Here is a 17,886-nt window from a genome sequence, read left to right as displayed (position 1 = left end):
CATGCTGGTCTGGGCTGGTTCGACGCGCCAGGCTTGCGTCTACTCCTCACGCTACTCTCTCTGTGTCTCCCCCCTCTCACTCGCTCTGCGACTATCTGTTTTGCCCGTTGTCCATTGTCTGTCCTCCACCTCTCCGAGATGCCAGAATCCCATGCCCCTCCTTTCCAAAGTATCTCCTCGACCAGTGACCGTCGGAGGGGGGTCGCACACGAAAGTTCGGGAAGGCAGCAAGGCTGGGGCACGGCAAGGAGGGTACTCCTTTCTTGGTAAGGGTCGGTTAAGTGAGTAACACGACAGGTACCTGAGGTCACCCCATCGTACGTGGTAAAAGATAGTCAGTAGGTCCAGTCAGTAACCCAGGGCTGCAAAGTATACACTAAGGTACGGCAACAGGGGGCTCGGCATCTCCAAAATAGTATCTGCCTGTCGTGGGGAAAGCTCCCCTGCCCCAATCAATCTCCCCGATTATTGGTCGACGTTCCTGCCGCCGTAGTTCGTCCCCTCCACCCGAGCAGGAAGCTTGCCCGCTTCAGTTGGCAGCATCTCCCCTCCCACCTCCCACCACGATGAAACGCCGCAACCCCCGGCAAATCTTCAACTCCCAACGCTGTTTGTCTGCAGCTACTGCTTTGAACATTGGGATTGCGCTGCGACCGCAGCAAAGACCCCATCTTACTCGACCTTGAACGTACCCAATTGGCTTGCCTGTGCTCATGCAATGCACGACAGTGGCCATTGCTCGCCTCGGAATGTATCACCGACAATCGATACTGCTGTCGCGCAGCAACAGACACACACATCAACCATCCATCCATCCATTGTGGCTAAGCAATTCAAAGAATGAGGGGTAAATGGACCTTCCAAGCTCGCCATCATACGTCTGGTGTTCCATCCAATACGCCTCGAATCTATCACCTAATACCTTGAACCAAAGTCATCTCTAATTCGCCGGAGCCGGTTGATCGTCCGTTACCATGAACACGCACCAACGGCTATGCTTGCTCAAAGGTCCTGCAACATCTTCCTAATTTGCAAAGAAGTGGCCGGCTGCCTCGATTCAAGAGGGCTAGGCGTTTCCAGGCGCGTCCTAGCTCCTTTTTGCATGCACAAGTCAGCAATCATGCGCTGGTCCTGGTCTGAACGGAGATTTGTCGTCAAGCCTTGAGCCCGAGAGGTGTTGATACCCCTGCGGTGATGGCTCGGTGATCCGTCGGGTTGTTCAATGAGGGGTTGAGCATCGGTGGTTGGTGGCGCGTGCTGACACCTCATGCCGTGTACCACACCTTTATGTCCTCGGGGAGCTCAGCCGTCCATTGGCGCGACCGTCGGCATTCAACGCGCCATAATGATGCGGCTTCTGGACCTGGTGTGGGTTGGGCCCCTTCGTTGACTTCTACGCTTGGCATCATGCTCGGAGTGTTTTTATTTTATTTTTCATCGCTTGAAGTTATCATGGTTCCATTTATGGGCCAGCCTTTGATAACAGTGGAATGTGATATCGAGACCATAGTATGGATGATGACAGAACACGGGTAAAAAATGCCGTATATTTCATGCTTCCGTCATTCGGGCGGCACATTGACCCGCGCGGCTCTGAATTCCCTGCTGTTGCGGCCCCGTTTCCGACCCATCTCGGTCCACAATCCGGTCATCGACATTGGAGCGGAAACCGAGCGGAGAGGCGCACAACTTCGCGATATAATTACAAAAACGGGTACCTTCCTACAGCAATGGGCGCTTGGTCTAGGGGTATGATTTTCGCTTCGCATTTCCGAACAACGATTCGGGACGCGCCTTGTGAAAGGTCGTGGGTTCAATTCCCACAGTGTCCAGCTTTTTGCTTATCATGATAAACTCAATTCTTTTGTCGATGCGGAATGGGATGTTGATCCTTTGCAAGAGCTGCACGGTTCTGCTTCTTGCCAAAATAATGACATCCACCAAATCAATGTCTGTTGGCTTTTCGCGATCAGCACTGCGAGCCAATAGGAAATGGGTCCGTCAACCCCTTCCTGATTTGTGGGTTGTTGATGACCTCACTCACTTCGTTTGCTATGATTTAGCACTTTAGATACCTCTGTATAACAACCAGCGGACAGCTATGGGAAGTGGGGTCTTCTATTTACGATGTCAGCGTTGTCACAAAACGTTGTCTAAGCTTTGCTACGACATGTGTATGTGAGTTTTATCGTGTGAACGTCCAGGCATAGCCTCCGCAGCAGGGGCAGCGTGCCCTACCATAAAAGCTGGCAACGTTTCAATACCTTCTCTGGTTCTTGGTAGAGTCCTGTCTGTATTTATCAGTCGATCTTGTTTCCCATCAGCAATCGATCAGGTGCTGAGGGACGCACACGCAACATATTGGGCACTGGTAGGACAGATCAAGCAAGCTTTACAGGCCTTGCCTTTGACGAATATCTAGAAAACTGCTAAACGAGGTCCCTAGTTAACTCATCTCCAGCCTCTCTGCGTTTGCGTCAATTAAGCACGGAAAGTTGAGGACCAGGACTCTCCAAAGTATTCAGCGCCAAGCTTTGTATGACATGACATCCCCTCGTCAGATTGAATAGCCCGACTACCAACTTCAGATGACGGGCCATAGTGCGAGTAGATATTCTGCTGCTTCTCGGATTTGACAAGATCTATAGTCTCATGACAAGAGTCATTGTCAATGGTTATATAGGATTAAAATGACTAAATACGCTGCCCGCACGATCGTACCCTTGGCGGATGTTGGAGGAAACCCACGGGCCACCGTAGGAATTTGGCACGCATCGGGGCACCACACCGACGGAGTACTCCAGCCACTGGAGCTATGGAACCGGATGAGGCTCTTTTTTCCATAAGTTACTCGATAAGCTCTTCCTCAAGGCGCGGCACGGTGCATTAGCTGCCCATTAAGTGGGTTCTGCACCAGCACGTGGTGGCTCATTGAAGGAGGGGGGGGGGAATATACTCAGTTGCTCGGCTAGTCCTGGAGTAAACTCGGCGTCTTGGGAATATAAGCTGGCCGTGAAACGAATCGGCCTCTTAGCCGACGGAGGTGGTAGAAGGTCGGCCTTTCGGACATTTGACAAACACTCCTCTCTGCAGATCAGCATATACGCGGTACAGGGTCCGTGTGGCCAGCTGTGAATGCTGGGAATTTCCCGAACTGCATGGACCCCTAAGCGAGGCATGTGGTGGAACGACATGTACTGCGGCAGCTATTGGTTAACTAGAGTATGTTCGCGATGGTTATGTTGATGCCTTTGGCTTCCCGTGGCAGAATATCACTTGCTTGCTGCGCCGAAGAGAGCTTCATTATAGTCTTCGTCTCATGATTGGACTCTTCTGGAGTTACCAAATAACACTTTACTTGGTTTTGCACTGCTTGGTTCCTTCCGCTTGTTTCGGCGATCACCCGAAACCTTGTTCATGACTGGTGCGGCGTCACGAGTCCTTCACAGCGTACTTACTCAGGTGTCGTGTCAGGTAACAGAACAGACAAGGTTCACTATGTCAAAGGTATCAAAGGACATTTGAATACTGACGGGAGCGCTGCCTATGACTTTATTCAAGGCTCGGGGAGAGGGACCATAGGATGGTGGTATGGAGTAAAATACCGATAATTGCTACTAGCCTTGTAGACTTATTGGGTTTTGGGTGACACATTACGATAATGTCTTTCTGTACGTAACAGTCCGCTAGACCTCTAATATTTTTTGTTTTTTTATTCTCCCCATCCTATAGGAGAAACAAGTGTGTACGTCCAGAGACCAGCGGTAGGTTAAATAGTATGTGTTAAAAGGCGGTACGGTCTACGGCTTTGGCCCGCTTACCCTTGTTTTTTTCCGCATCGTCGATCTTTAAGTAACAAGTACAACAGTAGGTCCTATTTATAAACCTATTCTATTTCATCTGCATTCTATTTCGGTCTCTTATAGTAGGGCAGGATGTGGAACATATGTGCGTCTTGCCCCAGGGCTTGTACCGGGAACGCAATATATACTACATGAGTATGGCTAAGTGATCAAGAGCTGGATAGTTTACAGAAAATAATACATACTGGTCATTCTGCATTGAACTGTTTGCAGTTCAATGCTGGGATTTCCGACTTAGTTTTAGTCTTTGCGCCGAGTGTGCATGTGCTCCCATCTCAGTTCGCAGCCCACCCAGCACCCCATCGAGTACTTTCCCTCAGGGTTAAGTTCTAGAGCGTCTGACCACTTCGATTTCGCCTAGTAAGGCGTCGCACATGCACGCTTACGCAGCTTGGTGGATAATTACTTGAAGATCAGAAGCTCCTGATCTTCACGTGACGTCAAGTAAATTGGCATATTGCTCTTGTTTATTCCTCTGGTGGTGGAGCTTCGCATATAACGTTTCCCAAATTTTCCTCTGAAGGGATTTACATGGAAACTGTCTGAACTTCTTCGTCAAATATAAAGCCGAATACCAGTCCTTGGCTATTCACAATCAGAAGCTGGTCTTTCAAATGTCAAGGCAGTTTATACATCATGACAATCATGACAAGCGCCGAAAGCAGACATGTTTGACTTCTTGGCCGCATATCGTATCACCGACATGTTCTCTGCGTCATTAATGTAGACGCCATCATGAGCCTCCTGAACTTTCCTCCCACCATAATGGTTCTCAGAGGGGGTGAACGAGTGGGTATAAGACTTCGGAGTTATCTTCGCATGAGGAGACTAAATAAAGATAAATTTAATTCATTGAATCATTAAATCGTTCCTTATACGCGAGAATTATCCAGAATGAAGTTTCAGAAGATTTCCATCGTTGCGGTCATCGCCTATTTGGTCGAGGGTACCTTAGTTGCTGCCCAAGACTCTCTCACAACACTCTCCTCAGCTGTAGAACCTCCTCCCAGGACGGTGAACGGAGAATACGGATGCTACACTGACTTTGGGCCGACATCCCGTGATGTTCAAACATTCTCTAGAGTCTACTACATCACCCAACCCATCACACGCCCTTACTACATCCCCGCTCCAACTACCACCATAACGGTGACGCCGACTGCCCTGCCCCCTTCAATCCTGCCAGCCACAAATACAATTACATGCATGACGACTATCACCACTACCACCCGCATTACATCCTTCGTGGAACAAACAGTACAGACTCCCAGCGGATTTACGCCTCTCGCTTCTGCCATCTACAGACCGAACGGCGGCTTCCTCAATGCGGCGAACGCCAAACAGCCTGAGAACAACGCGGCGGATATTCAGCAGCAATCATTGAAGCTCCGTATCGAAAGCCAAAATGCCGTGGTTGCCCAGCCCCAACTATACCCCCAGCGGGTTGTCTGCGAGCGTGTTGTACACGTCTACACGACGACGACGCAAACATACACCATGACCGGAGTTCACACTTCAACTGTGACCGCCCCAGCGCCCACACATAGCAATCCAGTGTTCCCGGTGCAGTACACTACCACGATTACCACGACTACCACTAGCACCATTACAGACGTGGCTCCCAACCCGACTTACACGGCCTACGAGGCCTGCCAGTCAAATAACCTCGTCTCGCAGGTGACTAGGGGCCGCCGACCGATTATCGAGGCCGAAAACGGTTTCGGTGTCACGCAAGAGCAGCACTTTGAGAGTAGTGCGTACAACTGCTGCGTTGCGTGCCAGAGGGAGAACGAGTGCACGGGAAGTTTGTTCTACGCCAACACCTGCTATACCTTCAGGGGGTGGCAGGACACTTGCATGTCTCCGGGAGAGCTGCGCTGGAGTCGCCGGGCTACATTTGGCGGATCCTTCACAGCCAGCAACGGAAAATGTGGCTCATGGGGGCTTTCGAGGACTCCTCCTTCCACGGAATCCGACTTTTAGCATTCAAAAGCTGGAGACCATTCCTCGGTCGTTACCTGAGGAGAAAAGAATAGCTGCAGGATACAACTAGGTTTCCATTATAGGCTTTCGTAGGTAGATTTTAGCAACGGCCAGCTATAGTTGAGAAAAGTTGAATGACTGCTGTTTTCTTATTTCTTCCCCCGGAAATTTCGTATGACGCAGCATTAAACTCAGAATATGTGTGTGTAACTGCAAATGCTGATCCCCCAAACACTGTTTCCTTCCCGTCCGGGGCGACCCGGCAGCCGGGTCTACGGCAGCTTCCAGATACGGAAAGTGGTCGGTGTGTAGAGTGCGACTGCACACTGTATTCATAGGTTCACTAGACTATCCACACTGTGACACCTCCCAGGACTGGCCCTGTCCGCCAAAGTACCATTCTTTTAAAGTCTGTAGGACGTCTCCAAAGTGTGAAAATCACATCACTACATATTTCTATAATTTTTCCTGGACTCGCAGATTAATAAATGACAATGACCCTCAGATATCCATGCGGGCATCTTTAATAGCAGTTATTTCCGTCCGTCATGTCTATTAAGAGCCGTTCGAGCAAGCACATCTTGGTAATCAATTCAATCCAAGACCAAAATCTAGCCATCGCATCTGGCTTGCCATATTTATCTGGCATAAATCCTCCGGCAACATCTAAGAACTAACGAAATGACGTGTACCAAGTGGACGGCCCGTAGGATTTCCAGCCGTACAAAGTTACAAGGGTGCCCTCCTTCAGATCCCTTACGTAGCCTATTGCTGGAAAGGAAGCTTGACCCAAAGGGCTGCCTCACCGTTGCCGATCAAACCAGGGGAAATCTAGAAGAGATAGAATGATCGTAAAAACTCAAATCGTCTCAGAACCAACCTCTGATATGTTTATGCAGAAAGCGCATTTTCACAAGCAAAATATGTAACGGACGAGGGTCATCGATGCGTGAATCGGCCTTCCTCCCTCGGGGCTGCTTCCAAGGCCTACTTTGATATTTGTCGATCATGTAGACTCTCTAAGTAATGGCAGTATACTAGCTTCCAAAGACGCCGTGAATTCTTGCGTCAAACCACAGAAGCCACTTAGTCTCGATCTCAACGACATCTAGGGGATGGTAAGTTGTCTTGAAGAATGTACAAAATGCAGGCATCTGACAGTAAACTGCGGCTTCTAATAAAAATCACCCCGGGTGACATCATCTGCAAGGGAGTAAAGCCACTGCAAACGAAAACAAGTCCAGGTAGTAATGCTTTTGCATATGCAGAACTTCCGTGGGGTCTCGGATACTAGGCAACCATTTAGGAGATTTTTTTTTTTTTCTTCACGGCTAACTACGGGACGCCGATGTCCTTGTCAACTCCTAGCCAAAGACAAAAACCACGCAATCCGCCTTGGCTGCCCCCTTTCAACCTCGCCAGGGACTCGCAACCGCGCTGTTGGGTCACGATCGCGCATAGAAGGATTCCCTCGACCCCTCGTTCCGCCTCTGGTGTCTCTCGCCGCTCTCCACAGTCTCCGCTGATCTTTTGGCCTAGCCTCCCTTCAGCCCTTCGACAACCAGCCCATGCAAGTCACAGCCGAGACACTATACAGCCTTACCGACGGACCTGTCGACATGTGTTTTCCATGAATCTTCTACGATCTAGTTCACAGGGCAAGAACGACATCCATTGGCCACGTTGACGCGCTGCGCAATCCCAAGCGATGCACGCATCGTCGAATAAGCTGCCAAGATGAATTTGATAGGGCAGCCGACAACGCTACAGGGCAAACGATGACCAGCCAGTTCCCCTACCTTCAGCGCCGTTGGCGCTCTAGAACCGCGACCTGTTGTCTGGGGCTAAGCGGGAGACGGGGGAGCCGTTATGGGGGGCTGGCGAAAGTGAAGCCCAGCCGTTGGCGAATAGGGAAGCAGAGATGGCACGATGCTGCGGACCCTAAGCCCCTGGGCTGGGGCACTGACCCCAGCATGTTGTGTCTTTTTTTCTCTTAATTTTTGCACTTTCAGCTTAGCCCCCTTACCTCGCGTTGGATGACGGCCCCAGGGTAGCATCGCCCGGCACCTAGAGTGGCCTTGGCGATCCTTTCAGGTAAATTCGTCCTGGTTTATAGAGGAGGGCTCCTTGGTGCGCGGTACCTGAGCTGGCAGCCCGCCCGTGACACCCATTTTCATCCTGGACATGTCATTTCTCGGCTCCCAAGAGCAGCCATGCCGCCGTGGACCGTCGATCCGACAAAAACATTCCCCATCCGCCCTGCAACGGTACCCGGCTCCTCTCTTTCTGCTCCCTTTCCCCTTCTCCGGCCCTGATTGACGGCAAGCTGCTTGGGACAGCCTCATCCCAAACCACCACAGAGGAGACGTGCGCCCACGCACGGTGAAAATGGCGGATTTGGATCCGAATGCGTGGTATCGCCTCTCCGAGACTCGCGTCGACAACAGCACCGGGCCCTTCGCCCTCAACCTCCAACTTCGCACTGGCACCGGCCTCAGAGTCCATCCGATAAGTGACGGAAAGGCGGCCTGGCAGTTCCAACCTTATGGTGGTGTCAAAGGCCGCTACTTTATGCGCCTCGATCAGGTTGGAGTGAAGCAACAGTTGGCCGTATGCCACGATCCGACCGAACCGACTTCGGGAAATACCGTTGCGTGTATGCAAGACTCGGCCACCGTCGACTCTCAATTATGGGATGTTTCCGACTTCGGATCAGGCACTTTCAAGTTCGTCAACGTCGGCAACGGAAGCAGTTACGTGCTCGACGTGCACCCGAACTCCAACCTGTTCATGTCTAGCGAAATTGAGGGATCACCGAGCGTCGCAGAGAAACAACCTGCTCAGCACTGGGTTATGTCAAGCATTAGCGCCGTCAACGACGGCGCCTATTCCACTATTTACAGCAGCGTGAGTTTGAGCCAGCAATTATCGGTACCGAAACGCAACGAGATCAGCTAACGTTAGTAGAACGTCGCAGTAAGCACTAGCTCGGCGTCGCTTTCGTCCTCCAGCACAACCACCCGACCAACCACGACTTTCACCACTACACGACCGACGCAAACTACTGCGATGGCGGGACTCGACGTCTCTGCGATCGCGATGGGCGCGACCGCGTCGAATTCAACCGTTTCAGCATCCAAGGGGATCTCAACAGCAGCAGGAGCAGGTATCGGTGTTGCTGTCGCGCTCAGCGTGGTGGGATTAATAGGGGCAGTGGCCTTCTTCTGGTGGCGGCGATCACAACGACCGGCGAAAACAAAATATAGCGAAGTCGAGGCGAAAAACGGCGATGTCCCTGACAGAAGCTCTTCAATAGGGATTTCACCAAATGGCGAGAGTGCGCCATCTTCGTTACACGGCATCTCTCCAACCGTTGGGGTCTCTAGTTTGTCGTCATGGCAACCTGCCTCTTCAGTCTCTGTACCGCCAGTGTCATCTTTCATCAATGGGCAGCAACAGCAAACTGGATATTACGTAGGAGGACAGCAGCCAGTACAGGGCGGGCAGCAGGGTGGATATTACGGCGATCAGCAACAAACCGGGTACTACATTGATCCTCAAACGGTATCTACGATTGGCGGGCAACAGGCCGTTGTCTATATCGGTGGACATCCGTCGACAGTTCCCGAGCAGCAACCCACGACGTATATCGGCGCACAAATACCGGCTGTGGCTCAACCGGCTGGGTCATATGCCAGCGGGCAGCACTCGGATTCATTTGATGACGGTGATGCGCCAATCGCCTCGCTCTACGGACAACGAATCAGATCGTTGAATATAAAACAACAATCTGGCGCCTCAATTTATGGCCAGCGGACCACGCCTTCGAGCGCGTCCGCTTCACTTTATGGACAGTCAACTGGGGCTTCGAGCAGCCCTACGGTCCTCCGTCACCAGTTCGACCACCCCACAGCCGCGACCGAGTTTGCTCCAGGAGCAGCCAAAGCTGTCGAGTCTTACTCGGCATCCCGAGGCGGCTATGGGACCAATCAGAATCAGACGAGTTCTACGGTCAACCTTGCCGACTTCGAACCGATGCCGCAACCGCACGAACTGGAGACGGCGGAGCGAGATATTGTGCGCCGCCAACACGAATTGGGCTCATTCCATCATGGACCCGACACATTCATGAATAACCAGACCTCCCGGGCAAGAGCAGCATCAAGAGCAGCATCAACAGCACCCAAAGCCGAGCTGAGTGCATACCAGCATGGCCCAGATACTTTTACTCATAACGAGGCGAAGATGCTGGGCGCACCGACGGCCGAGCTCGGTGCTTACCAGCACGGGCCCGACACTTTTGAGAATGAACATGAAGCCAAGGTGCTAGGCGTTTTTCACCCAGGGACGGAATCATTTGCGCGGGAGCGGGAGGACAAGGTACTTGGCAACCTTCACGACATAATGAGCATGGCGAAGCCGGCTGGGCGGGGCGGTGCAGAGCCACAGTCGTATGAGATGAGCCCCATGCGGCCATCAGCGCGAGATCACGGCGACACCAACAGATGAGGCCTCACCCAGCATCTGATATAACCAAAAACTACACAACAACAACAAAATAACGAGACGTTAATCCTCTCCGAAGGGGCCTAATTGGAGGACACTCATGATACCCAGATCAAGACCTTGCCGTCTTTTGTCCCATTGCTGTGGATGCTTATGCACGAGAACTTGGACATCCAAGCCCTCACCCCCGAACACGGTGGCTTTCAACAATAGGAGCCGGGCAAGGGATGCCGCCCACTACTGGCCGACCGCTTGGCGGTTGCCGGGTGTGGATTCAAAGAGCTCGAGAGCTCGGCGAGGACAAACATCGATCTTCAGGAAACTACATACCTGACGATCGGGGTCCTATCTGCGCCAAGACAAATGCTGGCTTTGACAAGCGTAGCCATTTCGGCAATACTCATGAGCAGCTCTGCATTGTTTGCTTCAAAGACAGTCGTCAGTTAAATGACATGTAAAGGGACGAGACCGAGAGTCTTAACACAAATCAATCTTTTCAGCTCTTTGGCGGTAAAGCAAGGACGCCAAAGAGGAAGGACAACAAGTCGACACTACGACCAGAAACCCGTATGATTTGTAAAGATGCATAGAGAAAATATAGTAATAATGAAAGAGAATCCACCCATTGTTTGGCTTAAAGTCTCGTGACCATGACTTTTGCGGTGACTGAGAATCTTCCCTCAGTCCTGGCCTTTTCAGCGGTTTAACGGCAGATACGACATTGGCCGGTATATGTCTCAACGTAGAATCAGGGGGTTGAGGTGTGCAGTTGACCCGTGGCTACCGTAAATGATGAATCAGCCTAATTTGAGTGTCGTGCCGGATGAGCCAGCCGGGAGCAGAGCTTCCTCCTGAAACCTCAAGGACACACGGCTTTCCTGCCTTCGGTCTGAATTCTTCAGTTGACGAAGGACCCTGAAAATTCAGGACTAGGCAGATGATACCTGAACATGCCAGAAACAGCCGCCCATGAGGTCTTGCAATGTCATGGCTTAGCTTACAGGCCGTATGTATCTCCAACCCTTGGCCGCCGCATCCCGGAGCTCTACGTTAGGGAACGACACTGTTGCGTGCGGGTTTACAACATGACTGTAAACAGCTGAACACGGAACTCAATCTCAAACTTTTCCTAGACCGGAGAAGTGCGCAAACAATATTACATGTGGTGAAAAAAGAAAAAAGAAAAAAAATCTGGTTTTCTACGTCTCTCATCTCTCGCATATTCTGCGTCCTGAACTTGCATAGTCTGGTCTCATGGCATACCTTGTGAAGGATATCTGTCTACTTGGGAAAACCTCGTGGACTTGATGACAGTGGATGATGGTATGATGGTATGGTAGGCACATTTGGGCACATTTCGAATTCGTAACCGCGTGGCGTGTCCGCGTCGTGATGGTTTTCGATTGGTTCTTGTTTCCCGCGGCTGTGGCCGGCTCAGGTGATGGCTCAGACGCCTTGGGGATACTCGGCATTTGTTTCCGTTTGTGGCAGAGAATGGCAGTAAGGACGGCGTATAGGGAAACCGAAAGAGGCTTGAACATATGTCTGTGGTTTGTATGAGAGATTACCCATCTTCTACATCTTTCAGTGGTAGGGTAACATTTGCCATTGCCTGTCTACTATTCTCCTACTCTCGTCGACATCCATATCTTGTACTATCGATTTCAGTACACAATCATGCGGCTCACTGTCATGCTTGACATAAGTCTACTACTTGAGATATGGGATTATTTGATGTGATATAGCAATGATATGGTGTACAGTTGAAGAAAGGGTGCTAGCAGATTTGATTGAAGACGTGCGACTGTCAGTTTCTAGTTGCGGTTCATTAACTATACTCAGTACCTGAGTCCCAAATATGGCCACGTTAACGCGTAATACGTACGGAAAACCCCATGGATAAAGAGGTAGTTTATACCATCTATTTTCTTCATTTTATCTCTCTCTTTCCATATACAGATGAGCACTTGTCAAGAAAATCTGATAGCGGAGGTTGTTCAGGAGGCGTGAAAGCCTCCTCGCCTTTACAAAAAGCCCGATCTGTAGGAGTAGCACAACGTTGAAACATTTCATTATCAGCCAGTACACAATCAACATCCAACTTGCACAAAGTCCGACTAACCATTTTGTCCCAACATACGAGTATATCTCTATGTATACGCCAATTCTCATGATAACCAACCCAGCAAAGTCACGAACGGGGCCACGCAACTTCGGACACCTGTCCATCTCACGCAGATAAACGTCGGCGACATCGTCGTCGGTGAAGGTGAGGCTTTTTGAATACAAGATTATCTGTTGAAAAACGAAACACTGAGTATCAGCCGCAAACCAGCCATCGTCAACATGAAGCGAACATTCAACGTCGGGTATTTCAAGGGTGAACAAGAAAAGCATCATATTCACTTTAAAACCTGTTACAAGGCAGCGCAAGTTGTGTAAAACAGGAGCCTGCCTACTTCGAAACAACTGAGGAAATGGCGGCAAGCTCCCGCTAACTTGTCTTTCATTCTCAGCCATAATCTTTTTTTTTTTTGGAATATGTTATCCATCTTTGCGTATCAAGCAATTCTGATATGCCACTTGCAGTAATCTTCATCAGGTGGTGATGAGGCAGTGACATCTCCATCTCTGCCAGCATCCTTATGTAACAGAAATCACGACGCAGCTCACATCCCCGCCTCGGAACGAGCCCGGCGGACAAGTCGGCGCAATTCAAGTTCCGAATCCGACCGGAGTGGGGATATCGGCGCGGGGCCCCTCCGCGGCCGCAACTCAACTGTGCCCCATTCCGGCGCCAACGGCCGGATGCTTTTGATTGACTTCCTGTGGTGGTTGCGGTCAAAGCTCCAATCGAAAGGGCTCTTCATATGGTTTAGGGATACCGGAGATTATTGTTTCAAGCCAAGAAGCATGTGCTTGAGGAGTAGACAACCAATGTTGCAGAACGGCTGGCGAAAGACCGAGAGACTCCCGAAGCACCGAATACTTTCCCTCGCCAACCAACGACACTCGGTTCAAGATGGTGTAGCCTCTAACCAGCTCCAATTCTCTAAACTTTTTCTTGACACAAGCGGTGGTGCTGCTTCCTTCCATCTTGGAGCATAGCTCAACATAATAAGTACCAATACATCGGACATGGATGAGCTCACTCAGACCAGTCAACCTCGAAATGGTACATGTGTTTTGGCGATGTCCATATCTTTGCGTCTCCTGGAGGGGGCGTCATTTTAACGATGCACCCACCTTGATTCTCGCGCGGTTAGTTGGGGACATGTCACAGACGTAGCATTTCGTCCGCGGGCGTGTTCATTCATGTGAAGTTCTGAACTCTGACGATTGGTTGACTACTGGTTTCATTTGATGTATGAAGGTTGGCGATAAGTTAGGACAGCCTAACATTAGTGATGGCCAATCAAGGAATATCACGGAGGATGTGTCTGCCAAACTGTGAGGATTAGCACCCGAAATGGGCTCATATCACAAGCATGTAACCCGGCAATTATCTATTTCCATGATAATCTACTCTATGCTGGCATCTCAAAGCATAGTTGAGCATCTGAACCTCGGTTTGGCAGCTGCACCTTCAACGGAGACGCCTCGGTGATGCAGGAGGGTGACGCAAGATGGCACACTGCACATGTGGTATAAGTGAATTTTTGGAGAAGCGAAGGCCGAGACATGCAACAATTTAGCCAGCGTAGCAAAGCCCTCCAAAAAGTCTTGGTCTCTCCAAGGGGGCCGATATCGCTGCAATATAGTATTGCGTATGGAGCGGATTTTCTGATAGTGACGGTATCTGTGAGCGCTTCGGGACAAGTTTGATGAAAGCTGGGTCATCATCATATTTGCGCCTGTTTGTCAATTTTACAATTGCTGGTTCTGTGATGTAGGCGACAGGGCTTGCCATCAGTTGCCCTCAAGAGTAAACAGTTCATGAGGGGATGCAACGTTCATCACTCTGTCAACAAAAAAAATCTTGTGAGGAGCTCCACGATGATCAATTTTGCTTGCTCGGGAGGAGTCGGGGAGGCCGAGAGTGATGCTCCGACTCCTTCCTACCTCCGTGGGGCATGGTTGTCGTAGTTAGGGTGAATGTGGGGGAATTGGAGTCTAGTACGAGGCTGTGAACACACAAAACTTTAACCGTTACGATGGCAGATGACCGACATCGACAATCCCATGGAGGTGCGGACTCGGGCAATGTCCGAAGTTTCCCCAGACCAGAGCTTGCAGAGTTGTCGACCCAATCAGGACCGGCAATCTTGAACTGATCTTGCATCTGGCAGCACCTCGTTGGTGCCCGAGATGAAACTGGGGTAGGATGGACTCGTGGAGTATCGCCGTGAAAAGTATGGTTGGCGCGCGCCAGACGAACCGGTTCCGAGTTACGGAGACCAACGGAGCTTGTCGGAAGCGTGACAGTTCGAAGTTGCATCGTGCGGGGTGTGACGCCCCTCATCACTAGCTTTATGCGGGGCCTAGTGTAGCTCTAGCTCTAAAGAGCCGCTGGTGGAGCGAGCTAGCGATACTGGTGGTCTAGGTCTTGGGAAGTCAAGATGGCGTAGGATGGATGACAATTAGGTGACACGACAATCGCCGGTAGAGCCAGGCGCTTAGCTGCTTCGACTCAATGAGGGCGAGACTCGCCGGAGGGAATGCTCAAAGCAGAAAGGATGAAACAGGCGGGTTTTGTCAGCAACATATTTACAAACGGTGGAATGCGTAGAGGCTAAAGGCTATTAGGTAATGTTAAGTAATTTATATTGGGTCGTGACCTATGTGCTCAGTCACTTGAACAGATGTGGTCAAAGCGGTGAGATACTCGGCGCAAAATGTTGAGTTCTTGGGAGTTAAGGTTGACGCGTCTGATCGTTGTTGACAAGAAGCTTGGCGGCGTTGTCCAGACGCCAAGGTTGCCAAGGTCAGGATCGCGGGACTGAAGAAGGTTGTCTCAGCACGTGCCAGAGTCTGGGGTGAATCAACCTGAGCCAAAGCGGTTGCTACCATGGTGTCTCGGAGTCGTCTGAAGCTCTCAACCGTTGCTTGGGTAGCAGCGATCGCTACGTCTTCTTACGGGTAGAACTTGGACTGGTCGTTGATAAACCGCATTCATGTATGTTTTCAGTACGGCACAATGAGGCCTTGTAAGCCTGCGAGGGATCGGTTGCACAATAAAAGCATTGACGTTTCTGCTTGCAAGGGAGAGCGATATGTTTGTCCACTCAGGATCTTTGAATCGGCGATGCAGTACCGATTAGTGACACCAAAGATCGACACGCTTGGAGCTCCGGGAGGACCGTCATCAGGACGTACAGATGCGAGCCCCGAACCGCACCGAACCGGTCAAACAAGTTCGGGATGCAGCCATGAAAAGGACCAAAGCTGACGAGGGTGGCAGACAAACACCATGGGCTGTCCAAAGTACCAAAGACTTTATCGGTTTGGTGGCAGGCGTCTACAACACACACGTTCAGTTAACGTAGTTTCATCTGAAGTTTTCGATCTAGAGTGCCATCAACTTCGAAGCTGGTGTTATCCAGTTCAAGCATAACTTCTTCAGCCTGCTTTAAAACGACCGACAGTATGATTTACACGCAAGTTCGTGTTTGAGACGAGTGGGGGAGACGGGGAGTTGAGTGTTGGGAGTTGGTGCTTGGAAGAAGGATTAGACGCGCGTAGGTCCATGTTTCAATCCGCTGGAGATCCTCATCCGGTCTGTAATGGAATGGCCGGAGGGGAAAACGGGGTGACAGATGGAGGTGAAGTCGGGAGGGAGCCTGACGAGGGGAAAGCAGAGCCAGGTTCGGGACCAGGGGTCGGAGCAAGGGTCTGAAAAATTTGGAGCCAGGCCTGGCAGTCGGTACTGGTGGGTCCGCCGTCAGCGTGCGTCGTGGATTCACATTGTTGTGGCTTGCCGCTAAGCGGAACCCCCTGTGGAGGCATCGGGCAAAGTCGGGAGACATTCGAGTTTGAGGCTTGTAGGGAGAGTCATGCTGCCCATGCAGATGTCTTGTGCGTGTCCTCCTTGCGATTTACTCGCCTGCCTGGATATTGTTTTTTTTTTTTCCTTTCCCTTTTCTTATCTTGATAAAATTGCAGATTTGGGTGGTTCCAACCCACCATCACTCACGGGATGGTGGGAAGATGGTGGGCAGCAAACGACATCGAATCGGGTGTTCAACACGAGTTCCCCGATTATTCAGTTCGCGGGATATGGCATCAGTTCCTGAATATAACTTGACTCTGACGTACTTGGTCCTTTCAGCAGGGCTGGAATCGCCTGACGAAAAGTTATCCCGATATCCCGCAAGCGGCGACGGGGGGTCTTCTCTCGGTGGTCGTTTTTGGTATCTGCCGTAGGGTCGTAAAATTCGCGAGCGTCGTCTATTCTGGCTGTGCTTCTCCAAATTGTTCAGTTCAGATTCCAGAAACAATCCAGGAAAATGCCAAGTGGGACATACCTGCAGGCACCCACCACACCCCGTCGCTTTAGCAAGGGGACGCCATGCCCCAAACGAACAAGGGTAAGAATTCCGATGGCCGACCCGGGACCCAACAGGCTACTACGGTATGTACTATGTATGGGAGACCGGAGCGCGGCACACTACAACACACCAACACACCAACCAAAATTTCCCATGGGCGCAGGACAACGGTTCGGGACGCTGTAACAACGACTAGCCTGAACAGGACATTGGCTAACATATTCCGCAGCAATCATTGGCTGGGAGTTAAAGGTTTTCTCCTGCCTGCCCGACACGCAGGTTTCAATAACGCAAGTTTTTTTTTTGACGTTGTTTTTTTGGTTCTTGTTGGGATTTGGATGTTTTCTCTGCTGGATGATCGGTACTTGTTGCTTTTTCCTCTGGTAATAGTGCGACGCAGAGATGGAATGAGCAGTCTCAGAACAAAAGCGGTGATCGGGGTGTGTCAGCCACCTGTGAGGCACCTCTCATCTCGTGACCGGATGCCGAGCCCTGGCATCTTTCCAGATGGGGAATGCGACGTGAAAGGTATTGGTCAGGGAACTGTCGTGTGCGCACGGAGGAGAAGTGGGTGAGTGCGAGACTCCGTCCCGGAGACCATCGGACGGCGGATTGGAGGTTGAAGGAGGCCCGGACGGGTCTCTGCTAGGAACAGTTAGCGTCGGCGAGTTGTCCGGCCGGTGATGGAGTCAAACTCAGTGGGAACGCCTCACGAGGGGCCCAATGTGGGTTTTTTGAGCATGTCGTGGTGGAGAGTGACCCCCAAGGGTTGTCGTGAGGTACCTTTAGTCGGGGGCGGATGCAGCTGCAAGGCGAGACAGGGTCGGGGGGCAGGAGGTGACATGGATCAGCGGGCTGCATGGCTGACGACTTATGGGACTGAAAGTGCCGACAGTTGACACATCTGCTACATAGCACATTACTAGTACTCGGTGCTTGTAGAGGGAACATTTTGTTTGGTCGAAGGTTTGTCCCGACATCACGCATTCTCACCGATTGGAGAAGAGGAAAGGATCGGACCATCCCAACAAAAAAAAAGTTGAAAA

At 51.0% G+C, this 17,886-nt stretch overlaps 2 protein-coding genes across 2 annotated transcripts; both read left to right on the top strand.

Moving 5' to 3' along the window:
• Positions 1-4,757: 4,757 nt before the first annotated feature.
• Positions 4,758-5,846, top strand: CTRU02_201598 (uncharacterized protein; the record flags this gene model as incomplete). Its single annotated transcript, XM_036729066.1, has 1 exon — positions 4,758-5,846. One exon carries the CDS (start codon positions 4,758-4,760, stop codon positions 5,844-5,846), a length of 1,089 nt encoding a protein of 362 aa, XP_036579217.1.
• A 2,388-nt stretch (positions 5,847-8,234) lies between these two features.
• Positions 8,235-10,355, top strand: CTRU02_201597 (transmembrane alpha-helix domain-containing protein; the record flags this gene model as incomplete). Its single annotated transcript, XM_036729065.1, has 2 exons — positions 8,235-8,753; positions 8,814-10,355. The coding sequence occupies 2 exons, from the start codon at positions 8,235-8,237 to the stop codon at positions 10,353-10,355; spliced, it is 2,061 nt and encodes a 686-aa protein (XP_036579216.1).
• Between the last annotated feature and the right edge of the window lie 7,531 nt (positions 10,356-17,886).

Source organism: Colletotrichum truncatum (assembly GCF_014235925.2).
Source record: "Colletotrichum truncatum strain CMES1059 chromosome Unknown Contig_0001, whole genome shotgun sequence".
Taxonomy (NCBI): Eukaryota; Fungi; Ascomycota; class Sordariomycetes; order Glomerellales; family Glomerellaceae; genus Colletotrichum; species Colletotrichum truncatum.
Note: the sequence above shows the minus strand (reverse complement) of the source record. Positions and strands in the feature narration are given on the sequence as shown.